Here is a 25,431-nt window from a genome sequence, read left to right as displayed (position 1 = left end):
CCTGCCTATTCTGAATAAAGCTCTACCAGTTTGCTTTTGGTTAGTGTAGCATGGTATATCTTTCTGACTTTGTACTTTCAACTACCCCAAATCCATATGTTTTGGATGTCCTCTTATAAATGGTGTATAGTCATTTTAATAGCTTTTAAAATCAAACTGTATCATTTCTGTCTTTAAGATTTTTTCTTAATGTTTATTTTTGAGAGAGAGAGTGAGTGAGAGGGGAAGGGCAGACAGAGAGGGAAACACAGAATCTGAGGCAGGCTTCACGCTCTGAGCTGTCAGCATAGAGCCCAACATGGGTCTCGAATTCATGGACTGTGAGATCATGATCTGAGTCGAAGTCAGATGCTTAACCAACTGAGCCACCCAGGTGGCCCACATTTCCGTCTTTTAATTGGAGCATTATTCCCTTTATATTTGACATAACAACTGTTGTAATTGTGTTTAAGTTTACTGTTTTACTTTCTGCTTTCTAGTTGTTTTGAAGTCTCTCAGGCTGGTTGTTTTAGCATCCCATTTTTCTACTCTTGTTGGTATTTTTATACTCATTTGTAATATTTTAATTGTTCACATCCCTAATTTAAGGTAGTTTCAACTTTTACCCCATAAGGATGTACTCTAGTTCCATTTACTCCTTTCCAGTTCATATGCCCCTGCTATGTACAGATCTGCTTCAACTCATGATGCGATTATGTCCTGATAAGTCCATCATAAGCTGAAAATATCTTAAGTCACAAATGCATTTAATACTCCTAACCTACCAAACATCATAGCTTAGTCTTGCCTACCTTAAACATGCTCAGAATACTTACCTTAGCCTACAGTTGGGCAAAGCCATCTAACACAAAGCCTAGCTTATAACAAAATGTTAAATATTTTGTACTTTATTGGATACCATACTGGGAGTGGAAAACAAAGGTTATATAGAGGGTTTAAGTGTATCAGTTGTTTACCCTATTATTATTTTGCCCAGTTTTATTCTTTTTGTTCACATGTACTAATATGTACATTGCATTCATTTAGATTCATCCAAAAAATTACCCTTTTACATTTTATCTCTTTACTAATTTCTGGCCCAAGATTATTTTCTTTCTGCCTAAAGAATAACTTTTAAGGAGTGCCTGGGTAGCTCAGTTGGTTAAGCGTCCAACTTCAGCTTAGGTCATGATCTCATGTCTCATGAGTTCAAGCCCCACATCAGGCTCTATGTTGACAGGTCAGAGCCTGGAGCCTGCCTCAGATTCTGTGTCTCCCTCTCTGTCTGCCCCTCCCCTGCTCTCTCTCTTTCTCAAAAATAAATAAACATTAAAAAAAAATTAAAGAATAATAAATTTTAAGTTAGATCTCCTGGTAAAAGTTTTTCTCATTTTCTTATCTGAAAATTTGTTTTGCTTTCATTTTAGAAGTACATGTTTTCTGGATACTGAATTCTACGTTGGCAGCTATTTCCTCTCTGCACATTGGATATTTGTTCCATTGTTTCTTTGAAAAGCTATGCTAGGTCATGTGGTTGCTCCTTTAAAGGAGATGTTCATTTTTTCCTCTGGCAGCTTTTAAGATTTTCTGATTGTTCTTGATTTTCAGCTGTTTTACTGTAATATGCTCTGTATTACCCTGCTTTTGTTTTTGGGTTGTTTTTTTTTTTTTGACTCTTGAATCTGTGGATATCTCTTACCAATTTCAGTAAAATTCTCAGCCATTCTTTCCTCAATATTATTTCTGCCCCCTTTTGCCAGTCTTTCCTTCTGCATCAGCAGCCATGCATAGGATAACTTTTTCATTGTGTTCTCTCTCTTCCCTTGCCTTCTGAGTTAGCCATCTTTTGTCTCGCTGTGTTTCATTTTGATTTCCTTCTGATTTTTTATCCAGTTTTCAGCCATGTCCATTCTGTTGTCAACCCATATAGACTGAGTTTTAAATTTTGGTTATTTTGTTTTTCAATTACATTTACACTTCTTTTTGAAACTTTCTTTATCCTGATCTCCTATGTGTTTATTATTTTCTTTATATTAAATATAATTTATTGTCAATTGGTTTCCATACAACACCCAGTGCTCATCCCAACAGGTGAAGTATTGTTTGTTTTTTTATTGTGGTTTTGTTAATATAGGCTTCTTTTCTCATATTTTGGATTTTTTAATTAATAATTTACATATCATATTAACCATACTGCACAAATAATTTGGGTTTTACTATGATTTTACTTTCTTTTTTTAAATGTTTTTATTTGAGAAAGAGAGAGAGAGAGAGCATGAGTGGGGGACAGGGGCAGAAAGAGGGAGAGAGAGAATCTTAAGCAGGCTCTGTGCTTAACACAGAGCCCAATGTGGGGCTTGATCCCATGGCCCTGGGATCATAACCTGAACTGAAATCAAGAGTCACAGTCAACTGACTGAGCCACTCAGGCACCCCTGATTTTATTTTTCACCAAAGAAAATTTCTGTTTGCTTCTTGGGAAGAGACTAACATAGTATACCTTGATTTTGGATTTGGGTTATGTAGTTGTCTACATTTGTCAAAACTCATCACGTGGTCCACTTAAGATTCGTGCTTTTTGTTATTTACAAATTTTACTTAAAGTACCATAAACAAAATTTTTTCTTTTCAAGTTTTTACTTAAATTCAGTTAGTTAACATATATGGTAAAATTGGTTTCAGGCATAGAGTTTAGTGATTCATCACTTACGTGTAACACCCAGTGCTAATCACAAGTTCCTTCCTTAATACCCATAACCCATTTAGCCCACCTCAACCTTCAGTTTGTTCTCTCTAGTTAAGAGTCTCTTATGGTGTGCTTCCCTCTCTTTCTCTTTTTTCCTTCCTCTATGTTCATCTGTTTTGTTTCTTAAATTCCACATATAAGTGAAATCATATAGTATTTGTCTTTCTTGGACTGATTCATTTTGCTTAGTGTAATACACTCTAGCTCCATCCACATCGATACTAATGGCAAGATTTCATTCTTTTTGATGGGTGAATAATATTCCAGTATGTGTGTGTAGGTACATACGTATGTGTGTATGTATATATACACACACACATATGTACCATATCTTCTTTATGTATATATACCACATTCATTAGTTGATGTACTTTTGGGCTCTTTCCATAGTTTGGCTATTGTTGATAATGCTGCTATAAACATCAGGGTGCATGTGCCCCTTCAAATCTGTATTTTTGTATCTTTTAGGTAAACACCTCGTAGTGCAGTTTCTGGGTCATAGGGTAGTTCTATTTTTAACTTTTTGAGGAACCCCCATTCTGTTTTCCAGAATGGCTGCACCAGTTTGCATTCCCACCAACAGTGTAACATCTGTCGTTTTCCTGTGTTGTTAATTATAGCCATTCTGACAGGTGTGAGTTGGTATCTCATCATGGTTTTGATTTGTATTTCCCTGATGATGAGTGATGTTGAACATCTTTTCATGTGTCTGATAGCCATCTTTATGTCTTCTTTGGAAAAATGTCCAGTTTTCCCAACACCATTTGTTGAAGAGACTGTCTTTGTTCCATTGGATATTCATTTCCTGCTTTGTTGAAGATTAGTTGGCCTTATGGTTGTGGGTCCATTTCTGAGTTTTCTATTCTGTTCCATCGATCTTTGTGTCTGTTTTTGTGCCAGTACTAAACTGTCTTGATGACTACAGCTTTTTAATATAGCTTAAAGTCTGGAAGTGTGGTACCTCCAGCTTCGCTTTTCTTTTTCAAGGTTGTTTTGACTATTTGGGATCTTTTGTGGCTCCATACAAATTTTAGGATTGTTTTTTTTAGCTCTGTGAAAAATGCCAGTGGTGTTTTATAGGGATTGCATTAAATGTGTAGATTGCGTTGGATAGTTCTATTTGAATGGTATTTGTTCTTCAAGTCATGAGCATGGAATACTTTTCCATTTCTTCGTGTCCTCTTCAATTTCCTCCGTAAGTGTTCTATAGTTTTCAGAGTACAGATCTTTTACCTCTTTGGTTAGGTTTACTCCTAGATATCTTGTTGTTTTTGGTGCAGTTGTAAATGGGATTGATTCCTTGATTTCTCTTTTTGCTGCTTCATTATTGGCATATAGAAATGCAACAGATTTCTGTACACTGATTTAATATCCTGTGACTTTGCAGAATTCATGTATAAGTTCTAGCAATTTTTTGGTGGAGTCTTTCGGATTTTCTACATAGAGTGGTATGTCATGTGTTAATAGTGAAAGTTTGACTTCTTCCTTGCCAATTTGGATGCCTTTTATTTCTTTGTGTTGTCTGATTGCTGAGCCTAGGACTTCCAGTACTATGTTAAATAATAATGGTGACAGTAGACATTATTTATTTCTACTTTAATCTTTATTATTTCCCTTCTTCCACTGGCTTTAGGTTTTATTTTCTGTTCTTTTTTCTAGCTTATTTAGGTGTAAGGTTAGGTTGTATATTTGAGACTTTTCTTGCTTCTTGAGGTAGGCCTGTATTACAATAGACTTCCCTCTTAGGACTGCCTTTGCTGCATCCCAAAGGTTTTGGACTGTTGGGTTTTCATTTTCATTAGCTACCATGTGTTTTTTAAAATTTCTTCTTTAATGTCCTGGTTAACCTGTTCATTCTTTAGTAGGATGTTCTTTAACCTCCATGTATTTGTATTCTTTTCACATTTTTTCTTGTGGTTGACTTCAAGTTTCATAGTGTTGTGATCTGAAAATAAGCATGGTGTGATCTCAATCTTTTTGTACTTGTTGAGGGCTGGTATGTGACCCAGTATGTGATCTATTCTGGAGAATGTTCCATATGAACTTAAAAAAAATCTGTATTCTGCTGCTTTAGCATGAAATGTTCTGTATATATCTGTTAAGTCCATCTGGTCCAATGTGTCATTCAAAGCTATTATTTCCTTGTTGGTTTTCTGCTTAGATGACCTGTCCATTGCTCTAAGTAGGATGTTAAAGTCCCCTACTTTTATTATATTATTATCAATGAGTTTATTTATGTTTGTTATTAATTGATATGTATTTGGGCACTTCCAAGTTGGGGACATGAGATTTACAATTGTTAGATATTCTCGTTGAGTAGACGCCATAATTATGATATAGTGCCCTTCTTCAACTCTTGTTACAGCCTTTGGTTTATAATCTAGTTTTTCTGGAGGCACCTGGGTGGCTCAGTTGGTTAAGCGTCCAACTTTGGCTCAGGTCATGATCTCATGGTTTGTGAGTTCCAGCCCCACGTCCGGCTCTGTGCTGACAGCTCAGAGTCTGGAGCCTGCCTCGGATTCTGTGTCTCATTCTGTCTCTGTCCACCCCCACCCCCCCGCCCCTGCCTTGTGCTCTGTCTCTCTTTGTCTTTAAAAAATAAATAAATATAAAATCTAGTTTTTCTGATATGAGTATGGCTATGCTGGCTTTCTTTTGATGCCCTTTAGCATAATAGATGGTTTTCCATTCCCTCACTTTCAATCTTCAGGTGTCTTTAGGTCTAAAATGAGTCTCTTATAGGCAGCATATAGATCTTGTTTTTTGTCCATTCTGATATCCTATATCTTTTAATTGGAGCATTTATTCCATTTACCTGTAAAGTGATTATTGACAGATATGAATTTGGTGCCATTGTTTTATGTGTAAAGTTGGTGTGTATGGTGATGTTCTCTGTTCCTTTCAAGACTTTGTTGCTTTTGGCCTTTCTTTCTCACTCAAAGAGTACCCTTTATATTTCTTGTAAGGCTGGTTTAGTGGTCACAAACTCCTTTATTGTTTGTTTGGCTGGGAAACTCTTTATCTCTCCTTCTATTCTGAATGACAGCTTTGCTGGCTAAAGTATTCTTGGCTGTATATCTTTCCTATTCAACATATTCAATATATCATGCCACTCCCTTCTGGCCTGCCAGGTTTCTGTGGAGAGATCTGCTTTGAACCTAGTTTTTCTTCCCTTGTAGGTTAAGGACTTTTTTCCCTTGCTGATTTTCAGGATTCTTTCCTCGTCTGTGTATTTTGTAAATTTTACCGCGATATGTCTTGGTGTTGGCCAGCTTTTGTTGATTTTGGTGGGAGTTCTTTGTGTCTCGTGGATTTCAGTATCTGTTTCCTTCCCCAGATTAGGGAAGTTTTCGGCTATAATTTGCTCAAATAAACCTTCTGCCCCCTTTTCCCTCTGTTCTTCTTCTGGGACTCCTACGATATGAATGTTGATATGCTTTATGGAGTTGCTGAGTTCCCTAAATCTACATTTGTGGATCCACTACTTTTCTTTTCCTCTTATTTTCAGCTTTATTATTTTTCATAATTTTATCTTCTCAATCACTGATTTGTTCCTCTGCTTTGTCCATCTTGTCATTTCATCCAGTTGGTTTTGCATCTCACTTATACCATTTTTACTTCAGCCTGACTAGCTTTTAGTTGTTTTATCTCTGCAATAAGGGATTCTCTAGTGTCTTCTGTGCTTTTCTCAAGCCCACCTAGTATCCTTATAATTGTTTTAAAATCTGATTCAGACATATTACTTATATCTGCTTTGATTAAATCCCTGGCCATGACCTCTTGTTCTTTCCTTTGGGGTGATTGCCTCTGTTCATGTCATTTTGTCTAAGTCACTGTTCTTTTATGTATTAGGAAAGCCTGTTATATTCCTGCTACTGAGAGTAATGGCTATAATTAAGAAGGGGTTCTATACTTTCCAGGGCCTGGCATTTCAGGAAGTGTTTCACAGTGTGTACTCTATTGTGTTTTGTCTGCTCTTTCCCTCAGGTCAGTCCTTTGCAGAATTTTCTCCTTACCTGAAGTGTGAAGTTATTGGACCCTATTTAGTTTATGATGTTTTAAGTAGGTGTGCTTTGGTCTGCTTGTTAAAATAAGCCTGATCCTGGAGCACTCTATGGTCAGTAGACTTCATGCATGCAAGGGGTTTTGCTGTTCTTCTGGGGGAGGCGCCTGCTGCACTGGTTGTCAGGCTAACTTGCCCTAGTAAAGATGCACCTGCAGGGCACAGTGGGGTGAAGCTTGGTGTAAGTGGCTCCAGCCTCCATGGGAGGCGCTGTGTTGCTTACTGAGGTTGGTCAGTGCTGGTGGGCAGGAGATGAAAATGGCGTCACCCCACTCTATTGTTCCCGAGCAGGTAGTTTGCACCTGCCGCTGTTCAGGAAGCCCTCATTGAAGAGCAAACCATCACCTGTCCTGTGTCCTTGGCTTCCATTAGATCGTGCCTTCACCCTGTCTGTGTCTGAGCTGTGTGCTGGCCAGGCAGCACAGTACCCCTGTGTTTTATCTCAGGCACCTGACTAGGTTTCAAAACTCCAAATTTTAGGTACATGGCATGGCACAGACCTATGCTTATCCTTTGAGGGAGCATCTCACCACACTGTGACTAGTGCTGATTAATCCCAGAAAAGCAGTTGCACAATCACGTGGTGGCTCAAAGCTGGCATCAGGGTTTGCTGTCCTTGGCTGGTGTCTCTGTTCCTATGCTAATGAATGGGGCAGCACATTGGTGCCTGCCAGCTCTTTTGTCCCTTGAGAGTCTTGCTGCCTCTCCCAAATGCACTCCAGTAAGGGAAACTGTCTCTCCCAGTGTGACCCAAGAGATCCTCAAAGCACACAGTTTGCTCCCAGGCCTCTGCCCTCCTTTCCCACAGGAGCATCACTATGCCTGACAGGCTCTGCCCAGCAGTGGTGCAGACTTCTAAAACTGCTGTATGTAAAAACTTGCCACTAATAATCAGCTGCTCTGGTTTTCTTAGTCAATGGTGTTGGGGAAGTGTTTCTCTTGTGCAATCCCCTGGGCACTGCTTTCTCTCTATCTCTTTCTCTCCTTTCAGAGATCAAGTTTCCCTCCCCTCTGCAGCACCATGATTCTTTTTTCCCTGGAATTAAGTTGCTGAAGCTCCTATTTTCCATGATGTGTTTTCTTTGCTCCCTCTGTTCTCTCAACATTCAGGTTGATTTCTTGGGTGTTCAGAATGATTTGATATTTATCTAGCTGTGTTTGAGGGATGAAGCAAGCATAGGGTCCCCCTTCTGGTCCGCCATCTTAACCAAGGCCCCATAGCAAATTTTGAACTCTAGTCAGCGATATGCATGTTGAAATGTTTAGGGGTGAAATGAACTGATGTCTGCAGATTTCTTTGAAATTCATCAAAAATAAAATGTATTGAAAGAAGGAAAGATAAGGGTAGTTAGAAAGATGTGTGGTAAACAAATCTAGCAAATGCTAATGGTAGAATCTAGGAGGTAGTATATGGGTATTCACTGTAAAACTATTTCAACATTTTTATATGTGTGAAAATATTTGTAATGAAATTTTGGAACAAAATTGGAGTTAGACACCATTGTACTTTGTCATACTCTTCTTTGTCTTTGCTGATCTTTCTTTTTTAGAAAAAAAAACTAATGTTTATTTATTCTTGAGAGAGAGAGAGACAGACAGAGATTGGGGGCGGGGGCAGAGAGAGAGGGAGACACAGAATCCGTAGCAGGCTCCAGGCTCTGAGCTGTCAGCATAGAGCCTGATGCAGGGCTGGAACTCACAGACCGTGAGATCATGACCTGAGCCAAAGTCAGATGCTCAACCAATTGAGCCACCCAGGCACCCTGTCTTTGTTGATCTTTCTTGAGATACAAGTCAGAATATTTGTTACATTGATATGTTGCAGTCTTGTAACACAGATTCCTTTATTCTGGAATTTGATATGACATAACCACCATCTATGGAAATTTGTATATTGCATAAACCTTTGTTACACTGTAATCTGACTGTAACTGCATCCTGTTTTGTGAACATTAAGGACAGTATTAAATCTCTGAGCCTTGATATCAAAACCTAGAATCATTGCTAGCTAACTTTGTAACCCTGGGAAAATATCTCAGGTGTTCTGGGTCTCATCTTAATGCCTCATCTATGGAATGAAAGTATTTGTTGTAGTATTGAATACTTTTCCTTTGTGTTCACCCGTCAGACAGAAATATTACTTAGAGCAGATACTCAAAAGGAAATACATTTTCCCTTTAGCTTTTTGTTTGTATTTTGGGAATCTTATATTAAATCAAAATTCTTAGTGCATATGTATATGGAGATTTGGTAATGTTACAAAGTCCACATAAGTGTGCACAAGGGGCTCTTGTTAACGTTGGTATCTGTACTCAGTTGAACAATTGGCTCTTAATAAAGGAAGGTAGGGTGGGAGGGAGAGAGGAAGAAAAGAAAGAAGGAAGGGCAAGTCAAGGAAAGGGAAAAGACAAAAAAAGAAAAAAGAAAAGCTCTAAATTGGCAGCATTTGCCAACTTTTGTGTTGTAAATATTCCCTTTGTCACCAGCACAACATCCCTGAAGATGGAGCTGGGAAGAGGGGTGACACTTGGCTGCAGCTGGCTGCAGTAGTATGATGGCTGTCTTATAATTGGTTTTTGATTCATTGGGAAAGGTTCCCAGTTGTATAGTGTTTATATAGCCAAATAGCATATCTGTGTACGTATGCATGGTCGTTATTTTGTGAAAAACTTATTCAGAATACAGAAGTTAATTTTAAGTTGCATCATGTTTTTTTCTGGCCCAATTATGGAAATGCTTTTTCTCCTCAGACAAGTTTGGTGTGCACAAAAATACCTGGCCCCGTAACTTTCAGAGGAAAATCTGAAATTGGTGCTGACTGGAAGTGTCTATTATGTGGCTCTATAGTGATCTGAGCTGGTGTGGAGTTAAAGAGAGTCTTCTTTTTTTCCTTTCAGGCATTCTTGTTGCCTTCCTGTGACATAGCTGTAACAAGGAAGGTAGTTCAAGTGTACCGAAAGTGGATACTCCAGGACAAACCTGTGTTCATGGAAGAACCAGATAAAAAAGACGTTGCCCAAGAAGATGCTGAGAAACTAGGATTTTTAGAGACTGACAGCAAAGAGGTAATATGTTATCACCAGTTACTTCAGCTGGGAATACACATATTATAGCAAAGTATACCTGGTCAGCCAAGGGGCCAGTCAGTAGGACACAGGCAGGTGGATCTCTTTTGTCATAGCTGATGCTCTCCAGTTGCCGAGTTCCCTGAGGACCCGTTTCAGTGAGGCTGCTGCTGTGCTCTGTTCAAGGTCATCTCCTAACCCTCAGGCTAAGTCCATGTGTATATCTCAGCTTCGTTATTCGGTATTGCTCGGAGCTGTTTTATAAACCATCATATTGTACAGGTTTCTGTATGAGACTGAAAATGTCACTGCCTAAGTATTGACGTATTTAAATAAATAGCATTTGAGAAACTCAATTTAGAATGATTGGGCAGCCTTTTCTCGTGCAGTGGACTGTTCTACAGCAGTTAGGATGTTAACACACTTAAAAGGACTAACCCAATAATGAGTGTTGTCTCCTCCATAAATAAGTCTCACTACAGGGCTGGCTGCTGTCTTCAGAGTGGGTGCTGTGTGAATGGAACTTTTAGTCCTGGTTAGGTAACGCTAGTAGCTGGAGAAATCTAAAATGAAACAGTGGGACCTCTTCCTGAGACACAAAAGAAACTTAATACCATATTTATATATCTGGCATGCTATTTTGAAATCTAGTCTGATAAATTATTTCTAAAAGTGGGTGTTGTAGCAATTAACAACAAACATTTAAAAATATTTGTGGCCAAAGGCATATCACTTTTAAATATCTATATTAATTCCATAGTTTTATTTTTTCAATATTGGTAAAATCATTTTAATAACTAGTCATGAGGCCAAAACAAATAGATAGGCAAATGGAATTTATCACACATTTTAAAGGTCTGTGTTACAGGCTCATTCAGTCTGGACCTTTATTTATTCAGCATATACTAAATGCTAGGCACTGTTTTAGTTAGGTACTGGAGGTGGTGAACAAAATGGAAAAAATCTTGCCCTACTAAAACCTACATTCTCATGAATTTTGGTGAGTGTAAGGAATTAAATATGCGAACATGTACTTCTTCCCCCTCTGTTAACTGATTTTTATCTTCTGAAGACCTTGTCGGAAAGTTCCCGTCATAAGCGCTCTTCCAGTTGGGGACGCACATACTCCTTCTCGAGTGCAGTGAGCAGAGGCTGTGTGACAGAAGAGGAAGATAAGAACGTGAAAGCCGGGGCCCAGGCTATGCTGCAGGTATGCATCTGGCAGGAGACATAAAGGCCCCCAGTTGGAGTCCACTGAACATTTGTTTATTGCGATAGTGACATATAAAGTATGGTGATACATTTAGCCATCTGTCAGTAAACCACTCTCAAGTTCTCTGAGTTTTCTTCCTGATTTCTTACCTTCAGTTTGTACAGATCTTTCTCTAGTCAAAGGAGACCTACGAGTGGGTTGCAGTTTCTTCAGAGGGATTGTTATGGAGTGAAATGGCTGAGATCTCAATCTGAAAAAAATATTTTCTGAACACATATGGGTAGTTAGTCAGTGACCTGGACTCTAATTTGAAAGATAATCATGATGATTATATAATCTTAAAAGGAATATTCTTCTTAAAAATTGCCTGTTTATTGGGGCGCCTGGGTGGCGCAGTCGGTTAAGCGTCCGACTTCAGCCAGGTCACGATCTCGCGGTCCGTGAGTTCGAGCCCCGCGTCGGGCTCTGGGCTGATGGCTCAGAGCCTGGAGCCTGTTTCCGATTCTGTGTCTCCCTCTCTCTCTGCCCCTCCCCCGTTCATGCTCTGTCTCCCTCTGTCCCAAAAATAAATAAACGTTGAAAAAAAAATTAAAAAAAAAAATTGCCTGTTTATGAAGAATGATTTAAAAAAAGGCTCCAGTTTTTAGATATTTACCTGAATGAATATAGAACCAATAGAACCAATAGAACCAATCCCATTTGGGAACATTGGAAAGAGAAACTTTGGCTGATCACTTAGTCTTATCCCAGACCTCAGGATTTTATCTCAGAAATGGGGATGAGGAGATTACCTTTTGGGTCCATCTAGGGTAAAGATTGTTAGGAGTATAAGTGAAAACACAGAGTGCCTCTGTTTCCTCTGCTCCCTGGTGCCTCATCCTTCCCCCCCCCCCCCTCCATACTCACCTTTCTAGTTGTGTCCAGTTAGGCTTCCCACACAGGCCGGGCATGAGGTCTGGTGATGGCACGGGCATGGATTGTGTGTTGCCGGGTTTTTGCTGACACTGCTTCTGTCATCTGTCTCTTGATAGGATTTCTTATCATGATATCCTTTTTGCTTCAAATTCATTAGCAGTTTACTATAACTATTGAATTTTCTCATTTTTCAATGAAAATCAGCAAATAATTTTAAATTAACCAAAAAAAAAAATCAAGATGATTTTACTTGAGTAGCTTCAAAGAGCTTTGGTGCCAGTCGGTAGTATAATCTGTGCCCTTCCCCCCTCCGCCAGCAGAGAAGTACGTGTAGGAGTCCCTTCCCTGTGTCCCTTGTTAGCCCTTGTCCTCCAAGTAGGTTGCCATTTGCTGTCATTAGCCATTCCACTGTCAGTGTCTCCCTAGGTTCAGAAGAGTGTTAATTTGTTTTCTGAAAGGCTAGGTTACATCTACCTGGCTGAACCAAGAAACAAAAATTCCACTTGATTATAGCACAACAATTTTTAAAATGTTTAGTTTGGATTATAGTAGCTATTTTTGGTTTTGTGGTTTTTTTTTTTTTATAGTAGCTATTTTTGTTCTCTTTGTGTCCAACATTTTTGCTCCTTCACTTGCTTTGTTAGGAAAAAAACGGCCAAATGGCAGGTTTGATAAGATCATCTTCTGCAGTTGCTGTTTACAAGTACAATTTGAACATGTTAATTTTTTTTATTTTTTTAAGTTTATATATTTATTTTTGAGAGAGAGCATGAGCAGGGGAGGGGCAGAGAGAGAGGAAGAATGAGAACCCAAGCAGGCTCCGCACTGTTGGCAAAGAGTCCGACACAGGGCTCCATCTCATGAAAAGTGAGATCATGACCTGAGCTGAAACCGAAAGTTGGATGCTTAACCAACAGAGCCACCCAGGTGTCCCTTCTTTCTTTATTTTTACCTTAACCAATACTAACATGGTAGTAAGAAATATTCATGAACCTGGCATTTTGATCTTTTTTAAAAAATAAAATGAAAGAAGTGTATATGAAGACTCCTCACTTTTACTTGGGAATATGCGAAGTTTCAAATTCAAATCGAGAAGCCAAATACGTTGAGTTAAAAGGATCTGTCTTGCAATGGATCATCTATGATGTACTTCAAAAAAGACAGCCACTAAAATTACACTAAAACCACTATAGTTGGTTAGTCAGAAACTTCTTTGTTTTCCTTTTCCCCACTTGAGGGCTAGTAAATTATTTGCAATTGATGTTATCATCCATTATCAACTTTTATAGTGCTTATTTAGTAATCTTTCTAAAAAATTGGGTCATAACACCTTTCTAATCTTGCATAAGATAATCTTATAGGTTCTCAACATTTTAGTTCACCCACTTGACTTTTGAGCGTGTTTATTTTAATCTCTCTAGTCAGTTTGTACATCCATTTTGAGATGTTGTGTTAATGAGTTTCATCTACAGGTGAGCCAGAGAAGTAGATCCTTTGAGTTTATACTATTGAATACAAAGGAGACTTAAAAAGCATAGGATCTAGATAGATGGTGCACATCCATCTATCCAGTCATCACCAGACTGACAACTCAGAATCTCCTACATTGAGGGGTCACTGGTGTCATCCTTGTCAGCGGTAACACAGTGTTATTTTCCTGTAGTGCCCCAAGCAGTAACTTACTGCATAACAGCCTAGATGTATGCTTCTCACAGTTTTCTACTGAAATACCACTGACAGAAGGGGACAATGAACTTGAATCCTAAAGGTCTGAGGCAGAGTATAGAGTGGTTGGCTGATTAAATTTTTTAAGACCTGTTTTTATTGTGAGAATTCACTTAGGTTTTATATCTTACTACCTATTAAGTTCTCATATTAAAAACATATGTACCGAGAAGCTATGCAGTGTCGATCACGTGGCTTTGGCCATTTCCTGGCTCCCTAGAGCCCCTGGAAGTCTGCACCTCTGTTGGATGCTGCTGGCCATGCTTACTGCCAGCAGAGTTCATGTTCTGGGAGGTCCAACAACAATCAGATGTTTTTCTCCAGCTACTGGCCAACCACTGCTCGTCTTCCTCTCCCCCTCCCCCACCTCCAAATGTCTCACCCAGAGGCAGTGAGCCTACCTTGTCTTTTCCCCCTTTTCCCATGAAGGATCAAAAAGAAGCTTTCAAAACCTTTTCTGACTCATACATTTTCTAAAGTTGCAATGTTAATATGCATTAATAATTTTTTTCTAAGGAAAGGTCTTTCAGGGGTCTCAGTTGTTTAAGTGATTCTAAGAGAAGCATTTTAAAAAAATCTTCAGTATGTGTTGGTACCACTTGACTTAATTGAAATAACTCAAAGGTGACTCATTGGTAGAGGAAAATTAATATCATTATCTTTAAGAAAAATTTGTTCAGATTCATATGTTTAATTACACTTTCTAATGTAAAATTTGTTGATTTCAAGGTATTTTTGACAAATGCTGCAAATGTCTTTTTGCTGGAACCATGTGCTGAGGTTCCCATGCTCTTGAAAGAACAAGTCGATGCCTGTAAAGCTGTTTTGATTATTTTTAGGCGTATGATAATGGAGCTTACAATGAATAAAAAGACATGGTAAGTTTATTTCAAATTAATATTGTAAAACAGATGTTTTTGTTTTTCAAAATAACAATTAAAATGTTAAGACCTCCATTTATTAAATGGCTTTACAAAGTTGACAATAAGATGATAGTCTTTGGTTACAGTTTCTGTGAATTATGAAGAAGGTAAGTATCCAGTACTTTGATAGTTTATTTCTATTATTGGTTTTAAAAATATTCCTGAATTAAAAGTAGTCATATTACTTAATAGTAGATTTTTCCATTTTAAACTGTCATTAGACTGTTTTGTGGAGAAACAATATAACTGGTGTTTTATAAAAACATTTTTTGTAAGCCTAGGAAAGGTTGTTAATTGCTCTGAAATGTTGTTAACTTATTTTTATTGCTTCAAATTTGAAGTTTTAGACTCACTTTGGAAAAACAATTATTTTAAATGACAGCTTGTCAGAATGAGTAAATAAATAATGCAGTCAGAAATACAGTGGCGTCATGAAAATGTGCTTATGTGAAGTGTTTTCATTTTCATCCTTTGTTTTTGTTTGGTGTCTGTGTGTTTATAATGTCCCTAAAAGCATTGCCTGTTTTAAAAACAGTGCCTTAGGTTTTTCCCAGGCCCTTGTCCCACAGTGAATGTATCACCCCAGCTTAGGAGGGGGTTTCAGAGTCCCCTTTCTTCGTGTCTCTTAGTTCTGGTTGTAAAATATCTCTCCGATCTGTCCTTTGCGTGTTCCTCCCCTCCAGCCCTGCCCAGGAGCAGCCTGGCTGTGGTCAGTGTCACTGTCAGTGACTTTTGGCTTCTGTGCTCAGTCCACGGAGGCCACTGCAGACCAGCACTGGTGCCCACTTCCCTCATGGAAATCCTCAGTGGGCCCTGTGACCAAGCCTGTCTGGTGCTTTTTCTGGGTGGCCTTGAGTCAGTGCCAGGGGTACTTTGGAAAGGTCTGTGTGCAGTTGGTGGAAAGCATAGAAATGAGACAGGACTGAGCTGACAGGGGTCTCTAGGGCTGCAGAGTCCAGTCCTTTTCTTTCTCAGTGAGGGAAGGGTGGGCCTAGAAGGTTCACTAATACAGAGACCATGGGAATCAAAATGATTATTTCAAGGCATAAATTCCAGTGTCCTCAAGAAGCAGTTGTTAGAGCTGGAAATACTACTGTGATGAACAGTATGACTTAAACAAAGTTAAATGCTGTGTCAGTAACATTGAGAGCAATGAGAAATGCTGGTATGCTGTCAACAGAACCATCTGCTCCTCGATAGCACAGTTACAGCAATAGTATCTTTGATGGCTTTTTTTCTTTGAAAACGATGAGTTCAGTATATCTCAGTACCAGTAGTATTTTGATTGTCTTGATAATTTTTTTTTTGGTGGAAATTCTGAGATAAAGTTAAGCAATTCTTCTCTGATCCTTAATAATTCAGAAATTTTCAGGTTAAAGTGTTAAAAAAAAAACCCAATTTATAGAAATAGATGAAAATACCAAAAAATAATCAGTAGAACATAAAAAGAAGTGTGACCTGTTTCCCCAGCAGATTTCCTTATGTATTTTAGTGCCAGACAATGCCTGAATTCCCTTCCTCCCTTCTTTCATCCAGTAAATAACTACTAAGGTTCTGCTGTGAGGACGTAGGGCAAACTGAACAGACAGTGTTCCTGCCCTTGTGAGGTTTCTGTCCTCAGACTGAGAGACATAATGAACAAAGAAGCAATTTCGGTGGTATTAAGCACTAAGAACAGTGAAGCTGGCCAAGGGGACAGAGTGGAGGGTGGGGGAGTGTTTTTCACCAGGTGCCTGGGAAGGCCTAAATGAGCAGTGCCCTGAGGGAAGGGAGGGATGAGCCACTGGGAGTTCTGAGGGAAGGGCTCCCTAAGGAAGGAACAGCAGGTTGAAAGTGTGGTGTCTTGTAGGCCAGTGTGGTGGAACAGAGAAAGGACAGGGAGAGTGGGAGGGGGTGTGATGGGGGCCAGCCACAGCCAGGTTGTGGGGCCTGGCAGACCACAGGAGGAACCCTGGCTACCCCTCTATGTATATAAGGGTACGACACAATCCAGTTTATGTTTCCAGAAGATTTCTCTGACTTCCTCTGGAGAAGAGAATGCGGTGGGGCACAAAATTTGTGGCCATAGCTGCTGGCAGCTTAGACTAGGGTTGTAGCCAGGGAAGTGCCAAGAAGTGGAAGTGACAGTGAGCAGCGTTGTGTGAATGGGTAACAGTACCACATGTGTGAGAAGATGGGGACGAAGTAAGTCCTAAAGAGCGCAGGAAACCCTATTTATTCTTCAGGGCAGGGACAGCGCACACGCATGATTTCACATGCTTCCAGGGAAGTTTTACACTCGTGGAGTTCTCCTTTGAGGAGGAGAGACCAAAAGTCAGTGTTTCACAAAATACAAAAAAAAAAAAAAAAAAAAACAACCCAAACTGAAAACTGTCAAAACTGTTAGGAAATGTTTTTTCCAAACTGGAGACAATTTCTTCACCCTCATTTTCTTCCAGAAGACTCTGTGTGGGAATTTCATGGCTTGCCAGGTTTTCATGGGTTCAGAAATTAAATTAACCCTGTGTCTTTGTCAGTCATTGCTTTGGTCAGATTTGCATTTTTTTGATAGCAGTTCCCATGACTGAGGTTTTATTTGAAAATTATGTCTCTTGTTCTCTTCATGTTCATAGGATGGATATGTAACCATTCGTGTGGAAAGGATTGTTTTTTGTTGTCTTAAGCATCGCATAAATGTGAGCAGGCAGTGGTGACACCAGGGCCTGTGACAGGGGCCTGGTTACCCTGAATATGGTGAGGGACATGCTGCCCCCAGCTCTGCACCATTTCTTCCCTCATTCTCCTCTAAGCTGTCTACTCCACACACATGTGCCCAAGATCTCCCATGGCTTGCCAGCTCTTCTTATTCCATCTAGAACCCGTAGACAGCATGCAGCAGAGGCAAATACTAGAGCAGAGTTATGAATGTATACCAATGGATAACCCTGGGACGAAAACCAAATGGTCAGCTACAAATAAGTCAGGAAACCCTTAGAGGTCATTGTACCATGAGAAGCTTAATGAGATTCAATGTCATGTTAAGGGAAAATACTGTCTCAATATGTGGGGTATGTGAAAAGTATAAAGTAACTATGATTTGGAGATCCGTTCATTTGACCTAGACTAGATTACTTTGTCCAGTTCCTGATTTTATCACTAAAGAGCATGTAGACCAAGGAGAAAGTTATAAAGGTGAACAGGCAGTTAGTGTATAAGACCTCAAAGGAGAACCTCATTCCTCACCAGTTGCCTTTTAAGGGGTGATTCCCCTCAGAACAAAAGGACCTTCCTTATATACAAAGATACAGTGTTCTTGGTTTGTAGAGAATTGAAGAAAAGAAAAAGTGAGCAAACACTCTAATATGAAGAGTGTAACTTAGCTGTGAGAAAGAAAAATACCTTTTGGCTGTTCTGAAGAACTTATTGCTGTTACCCTAATTAGCGGTGTTATTTGGTGTCTTCATGCCCTGTGTTGCAGACTTAGCATCTTCCAGGCACAAAGCTCCATGCCTCATAGTGAACAACAGTGACCTTTCCAAACCCCCCTACCTGTGAGTTCCTCTGGAGTTTAGTCATAGTATGATACTGACTGCGTATCTCCCCAGAATGAGGACCAGAATGTCCATTTTATTTCCTACCACAAAGATAGATACGGAGACCTCACACGTTAAGTAAAAGAATGGATGGGAAAACTTAAGGGTGCTGCGTAAGTTCACATGGGCATAGCTATTCACTGAACACCTTTAACAGACTGGTGTAGTTGGAGAAACAGTCTTGCCTTCCTGTCTGAAGGGGATAAAATCAGGCTAGGATGATACCTGTTTTATCCTGCCAATCAATGTGGGCACAGGATTTTTAGAACTGTTGTAACATAAGGTGGTTTATTTTGATAAAATATGGTATTCGTTATATAGTTGGCATTCAGATTGTTAATACTTCTACTCTGATTACCGATGTTGCTGAATTCTTAAGAGAATTTCTTGTACCTATAAATGAAAGTGTTTTGGAGACATGATTAATAATATGAGCTTTTATTTTGGGTGGCCCAGGGAACAGATGTTGCAAATACTACTCAGGATAACAGAAGCTGTCATGCAGAAGCCAAAGGATAAACAAATAAAGGACTTGTTTGCCCAGAGCTTGGCAGGGTTACTGTTTAGGGTAAGTCTTCTTTATTAAAACACTGCAAATGTAAGAAATGAATCATATTTTACAGCAAAATAATTTTAATCATTGAAAATTTTAAGAGTAACATTAAACTAAACTTCTAGAAATTTTCCTTCTTAGCTTTGTCTTGAAGGTTGTAATCTATTTTTTACAATTAGAACTAGGTTTCTTTTAGGCCTTCCCACCTGTCTGCCATCTACTTCTTTTGATTTGTTGAGGTTGGTAGAAATTAGGAAGATAACAAGAGCTGATGTCCTTGGTCGAGGGCCAGGTAGATTTGAGGAAGTAAAGGGTAAATGGAAGCATGGGAATGGGGATAAGGTCAGGGAGTGGTTCAGGCTAGACATAAAACTGTGAGAGCTGTTGGTATGTTGGGCTATGTGTTTAAAGTCACAGGGCTGGGTAGGGTCACCATGGAGAGAATAGGTGTCCTAGAGAGGAAAGAGCCATCCATCTCCATGATTGGTGGAGGAGAGGAGGCAGACGAAGATGCTGAGAAAGGGTGGCCATGGAGCTGGGAGGGAAACTAGCAGAGTATGTGTCTGGATGCCTGGAGATAAGTATTGAGTAAGAGGAGAACGACCAGTTCACCATTGGTTTTGACAAGATGTTGGTGGTTGTAAATGTTCTAGGGGAATGAGGCCCACTTAGAGTGGATGGAGGAGAAAATGGGACCTGGGCAATAGAGGTAGCAAGTATAGTCAGGACTTTGCAGAGGTGGAAGGGAGGAGGAAAAGGAGAGCCAGCTGCGTGGGCAGCATACATGGAGGACAAGGTTTAAGGTGTGTGATTTTGAAGTCTGTTTGCTTGCCAGTGGGCATGGTCCAGTGAGGACAGCCTTGGAGGGAGAGAGAGGAGAACTACAGAAGTGAAGTTCTGAATGAGGTGAACAGGGCCTTAGGTGGGAGCAGAGAGCCAAGGAGATGGGTGTTTCTTACATCTCACAGGGTGAGAAGGGTCAAGAATGCGAGTAGTCTGACATCACCCTCAGGGGAAGAAAAGAGGCAGATGATGAACTAATTGCATAGGAAATGGAAGTTTTAAAGGTCCTGAGGGTGGTAGACTATTGCAACATTGCTTTAGAAAGCACTAGTATTTATGGGATGCTCAGAATTTATGAAGCATTTCTGAAAGAGAACAGTGTGAAAAGACTGGAAAACTGTGATGTTCTATATAAATAAAGGCATTCATACAATAGATGGGCCTGCTTTGAATAATTTGGTAGGAGATAGCATTGTGGATCATGAGCTGGAAGTGATAGCTGCAGGGAGGAGAAGTCAACCTCCCTCCTCCGTTGACTCGAAGGTGGATTTGGAGATGTATACAAAGAGCATATCTAGAAAAAGGTAGGATATGGCGGTGAAGGTGGCACAAAGAGAAACTAGTTATTTAAATAAAGTTATGTATTCCTATTGTAACACAGGAGAACCCAACTGTTCATATTAATTTTTAGTAGTTTAATAGGATTGAATGATCTTGGCTTGATGAGAAATACATGAGAGGCTGCAGAAATAATTGGCATGTCCTCACTTGCCTTTGGAATAGGATAATCACTCTTATTCTGATTGCCTTGCTTAGTTATTAGATATATGAAGTGGTCTACCCATCCTTTTGTGTGTATTCAGCCTTGCCTCAGGCGTGGTGCAGACCATTTGCTTTGCTGCCCGTCTGGATGTACAAACACTCTGCTCACTTTGCTGTAACTCTCATGGAGAGTTTCACTGTCGGCACCTTCTTCTCGGTCTCCCAGCCCTGATAGGACTGTAGCTGCCAAGTGATGTGGGCTGAAGCCAGGCTTAGGGTAGTGAGTACTTGGGCCTCATTCCTCACCAGTTGCCTGGCCCTGCATCTATTGGTTGTGTTGGAATTGGAGCAAGAGCTTGTCACTGAATTAAGCAAGAATCTATCGTGGAGTTGTACTTTTTGTTTGTTTGATTAGTTTTGATTTGGGAGAAAAATCCCCCTTATTAATGGAGGATCTTGTCAGATCTTGAAAATTAGTTTTAAGTCCATGATTGTTGATTTTGATGACATCATTATTATTTTGGCCATGGATCAGGAAGAATGTTTAAATTAAGAAGCAGCCATAAAATAGTGGAGAGAAGAAGAGCTTTTTGGAGGTAGACACGGAGTACGGAGCTCTGGTACTTCCTGGCTGTGTGGCCTTAAGCAAATCACTTTGCCTTTCTGAGTCTCTTCCCTAATCTGTCACAGGAAAGGACAGGGTTGTCCTAAGAATCAGAGCAGGTTCATCTGGGATTTATGATCATCTGTTGACCTCCCAAGCCCTTTGTGGGATCTAAGGGAGGAGAAAAATGTGAAAGGTCTGGACAGCTCTACCAGGCAATGAAGTGGGCATCATCTTAATTCCATTCTAAAATAAAATGTGCCATCAAATTATTATTTGTTCGCTTATGTAGACGTCTACAATTGCCAGATGCTTGATTTTTTTTTTAATTTTTTTTTCAACGTTTATTTTTTTATTTTTGGGACAGAGAGAGACAGAGCATGAACGGGGGAGGGGCAGAGAGAGAGGGAGACACAGAATCGGAAACAGGCTCCAGGCTCTGAGCCATCAGCCCAGAGCCCGACGCGGGGCTCGAACTCACGGACCGCGAGATCGTGACCTGGCTGAAGTCGGACGCTTAACTGACTGCGCCACCCAGGTGCCCCGCCAGATGCTTGATTTTAAAAATTTGAATAAGGAAAGTATTAAAGGGGACAGGAAATTTTGAGTTGCCATTATCCTTTTATCTTTTTCAAATTTTTCCTCTAACATATAGTTTTTTCTCTATCAGTAGATAACTTGGGTTGGCACAGTTCCTTCAAATGAGTTAAGTTTTATTTAGATATTTACCAAATAATGGTGTTTGTCAGAAATGATGTTTTAACCTGTTATCAGTGCTAAACAGGACCTTATGCTTGAAGTTCTCAAAGTATATCAGGAAACTTGGACCATGCTCCTTCTACTAGAAGTAGTATAGTATTTAAAATTACATAGTCCCCCAAGTGTGGTGAGTAGAGAAATGTAACAAGTGGCTGGCCAGGAAATGTATGCAAGAAAAGGAGTGGCTTATGAACACATGTGTTTTTTTTTTTTTACATAGTTTGATAAAACATGAATTTCAGCACTGGAAGAACTTTGGAGATGCTCTTATTCGGCTTTTTGCTTTTTATGAGAAAGAAAATGACTCCAGAAAAGCCAAGTAAATAGCCCAGGTCACAAATCAAGTTAGTGACAGAACCCAGAGTCTGGGGCTCTGCCTTTCCCTCCTCCTCTTCGAAAAGGGTAACTTATTCAAAGGGCACCCTGCCTTCGTGCACACAGGTGCCACCCCTTACCCACACACTGTATGTTACTGTTTTGCTCTGGGTTCAAGTGTTGTCAGCAGAGACTTACGATGGGGACGATTCACCAGGTCTGTGTATACATGTTTGTGAGATTTGCTAAGATGAATTTTATAAGCTGTGGGAAGTCACTGTTCTGTGCTTGTTTTATAATTAGTCAATAAAGTGAAGCCAATGCAAGATTCCCAATACAGGGCGTCTTTTACCACACAAAAACTCTGCTTTTAATCTGAAGCTAGTGCTGTAACCAGACGTGAGACTGAGTGCTGGTAACATTGCCAGTTTCTCCTTTTTCCCCTTACTCTGCTAAGATTATCTTTTTGAGCTACTATTTATTAATTTTATTGTGTATATGCGCTTTATGGTAATGCCCTCAAACTCATTTTGAAAAAAGGAGTGTAAAATTGAATAAACAGAAGATGGCATTATAATCATAATACATAATACTTAATAAAATATTAGTAATAATGAATGATAAAATTATTTATTTTTTCTTTTGCACTGTTCTTAATTTTAAAAAATTCATCCATCTTAGAATCAGATTGTAAGTATGAAAATTTAAAACCTTGTTTTCAATATATTTAATGATTTTAGCTCAACTTTCACATTTTTGCCCCTTTAAAAAGTATGGTAAACATGAATTGAAACACAGAGAAAAGGTACACTGCATAAGGAGTCACTTTAAGTATGATTTTTTCAAATGGTCAAAACAGGCCTGCATAATTACAGACTATTTTCTAGTTCTCAGAGTTTTCCTATGTGTATTTTATTTTTTTTAAATTTTTTTCTTAATGTTTATTTTTGAGAGAGAGAGAGACAGAGTGTCAGAGCACAAACAGGGGAGGGGCAGAGAGAGAGGGAGACACAACATCGGAAGCAGGCTCCGGTCTTTGAGCTGTCAGCACAGAGCCTGGTACGGGGCTCGAACCCACGGACCATGAGATCACGACCTGAGCCAAAGTTGGACTGACTTAACCGACTGAGCCACTTACATATCCCCTCCTATGTGTATTTTAAAGAAAAATTTCTGTTTAATTAAAAATCCAGCTTATCCCTATCCCATGCATAGGACAACCCCCATCAACTGCGGGGGTCTGTCTGCATCTGGGGTGGGCAGAAATATTTGCAGGTTGGCACCTTAACAAGAACATTAAGGTCTGACAATGGATTGGGGAAGTCACACAAACTTTGGGTATAAAGATGCCCTGTAGTAAGATTAAGAAAGCCTTTGGGGCTCACCTGAAATGGACTTGGCACTTCTTTCAAGGGAGATGTATTTTGATGTGAATTTTAAAGGGTGTGGAATATCTGGGCAGAGAGAGGGAACTAGGCAATTTCAAGGTGAGGAGATATCCAGAATATGTGCACACTTGTCTGGTGGGGTTGCCCATGTGACCACTTGTAGTGCTGCAGACATAGGCTAGAGGAGGGACATGGAGAAGTGAGTAGACGCTCAAGGACAGTGCTCTAATAGGGGAATGCAGACAATGGTGGGAATGGATGCCACTTACTAGAGGCTGGGTGAGGTGGCAGTCAGGGACACCTTGGAGGAAGTAATGTCCACATTGTGACTTGAAGAATGAGTGGGAGATAAAAAGCCAAAAAAGAAAGGAAGAGAGGAAGGAAAGCTACATGCAAAGGCCAGGAGCAGGAGAGACCAGGTCAAGGAACTGGAAGAATCTCAGTGGAAGTGCTGAATTCTTTTTACTATCATGCCTGCAGGTGACTGCAAGTAGAGCTGTCTAGTACCCAGATCGACAAGGTCAGGAAACCAAAGAGTTCTGGGCTAACCATGGAGACTCAGAGGAATTTTACAGTTGGTAACTAGAGCCACAAGAATGGGGACCAGAACCCCAGCAGAGATGGGGTGGCATAGGAAGGGAGAAAGCCAGAGCAGTTGGTGGAATAGGGAGATGAGGAGGTATACATGCAGTGAGTATGGGACATTCTTCCAAGAAGTTTGGCTTTAAATGTTCTAGCTAGAGGGAGGAATCTGGGGTCAAGGGAACTTTTTTGTTTATTTTTCGTTTTTAAGATGAGGTGGACTTGGAGAATGTTTGAATGCTGATGGGGAGAAGCTGGGTTAGTAAGATAGATTGGAGAAAAAGGAGAGGCAGCGTTCATGGAAACACAAAGAGCAAGGAGGCGGTTCAGAGCAGAGGTGGGAACAAGCAGAGAGGAGCAGGAGACTCTCTTCACTTAAAGCCTGGAGGTGGAGGAGAAGCTGGGCAAACACATGGGGCTCGTGGGGCTTGTTTAATGGGTTTTATTTTCTCTTAAATCTGCAGTGAGTTCATCTGCTAGAAAGCAGGGAGGAGTTGGTGGAGCTGGAAGTTTACATAGAGGATGCTTTGTGAAGAGGATGCTAGAAGTAGCCACTGTAGAGAGTGAGAGAGAGCTGTCCAAGAAGCAGAATAGTTGTAGTACTGAGAGCTTTGTCTTCTTCCCGATTATGGCCAGGATCAGCCGCAGGCACTAGAGGGATTTTCAGTCAGGAGCTTTGTTCTTAATGGTAACTAATTTCTCACGAGCTCAGATCCTGGTTTCAGTTGATCAGATGAATTCTGAGAAACTAAAAGAAAAACAGGATCAAGTGCTTCTTATTGTTTTAAAACAATAAATTGTTTACTCATTTTAGTAATAGTAACTTAAAATATTTTGTTAAAAATTCTTCTTCCAAATGAGGACGATTAAAGTCTCTAATTGGCTGGTTGGTTTCAGACGCTCATGGTGGCGTGGATCCGAGCAAACCTCTGTGTATACATTTCTCGAGAGCTCTGGGATGACTTTCTTGGCGTGCTGTCCTCCCTCACGGAATGGGAGGAGCTCATAACTGAGTGGGCCAACATCATGGACTCGTTGACAGCAGTGCTCGCGAGAACTGTTTATGGAGTTGAGATGACAAACCTACCTCTGGACAAATTAAGTGAACAAAAGGAAAAGAAGCAGCGAGGCAAAGGTACTTCTACTCTTACAGGGTAACACCTGATGTCGGAGACTGGGGAGGAGTGTGTATTTGTACATGGAGGCAATTAACACATGGAATTTTACAATAAACTGAACCAGCCATGTGGGCAGTATCTTTTCACTGATGGTGTTGGATTGTGTTTCATAGCACGCTGACCTCTTAAGGATGCTGAAAGGGAGTAGCAGTGGTAGCAACAATAATATAATAATGGCTAGTGCTTGTACACATTATCTGTCTTCATCCTCATGGTAACCTCTGAGGTGGATACTATCATCCCCATGTCACAGACAGAGAAACTGAAGTACAGAGAATCCATGGTGATGGACTCATTCAAGGTCAT

At 40.0% G+C, this 25,431-nt stretch overlaps 1 protein-coding gene across 1 annotated transcript in view; it reads left to right on the top strand.

The window, feature by feature from the left end:
- RALGAPA2 (Ral GTPase activating protein catalytic subunit alpha 2) overlaps window positions 1-25,431 on the top strand; it is a 322,478-nt gene that overhangs the window by 90,720 nt on the left and 206,327 nt on the right. The window contains 5 exon segments of the mRNA XM_043602994.1: window positions 9,686-9,853; window positions 10,926-11,063; window positions 14,436-14,584; window positions 18,658-18,769; window positions 24,845-25,082. Of these exon segments, the coding sequence (XP_043458929.1) occupies window positions 9,686-9,853; window positions 10,926-11,063; window positions 14,436-14,584; window positions 18,658-18,769; window positions 24,845-25,082 (805 nt within the window).

Source organism: Prionailurus bengalensis, chromosome A3 (assembly GCF_016509475.1).
Source record: "Prionailurus bengalensis isolate Pbe53 chromosome A3, Fcat_Pben_1.1_paternal_pri, whole genome shotgun sequence".
In the NCBI taxonomy this organism is placed as follows: Eukaryota; Metazoa; Chordata; class Mammalia; order Carnivora; family Felidae; genus Prionailurus; species Prionailurus bengalensis.
This window is presented reverse-complemented; position numbering and strand designations above follow the sequence as displayed.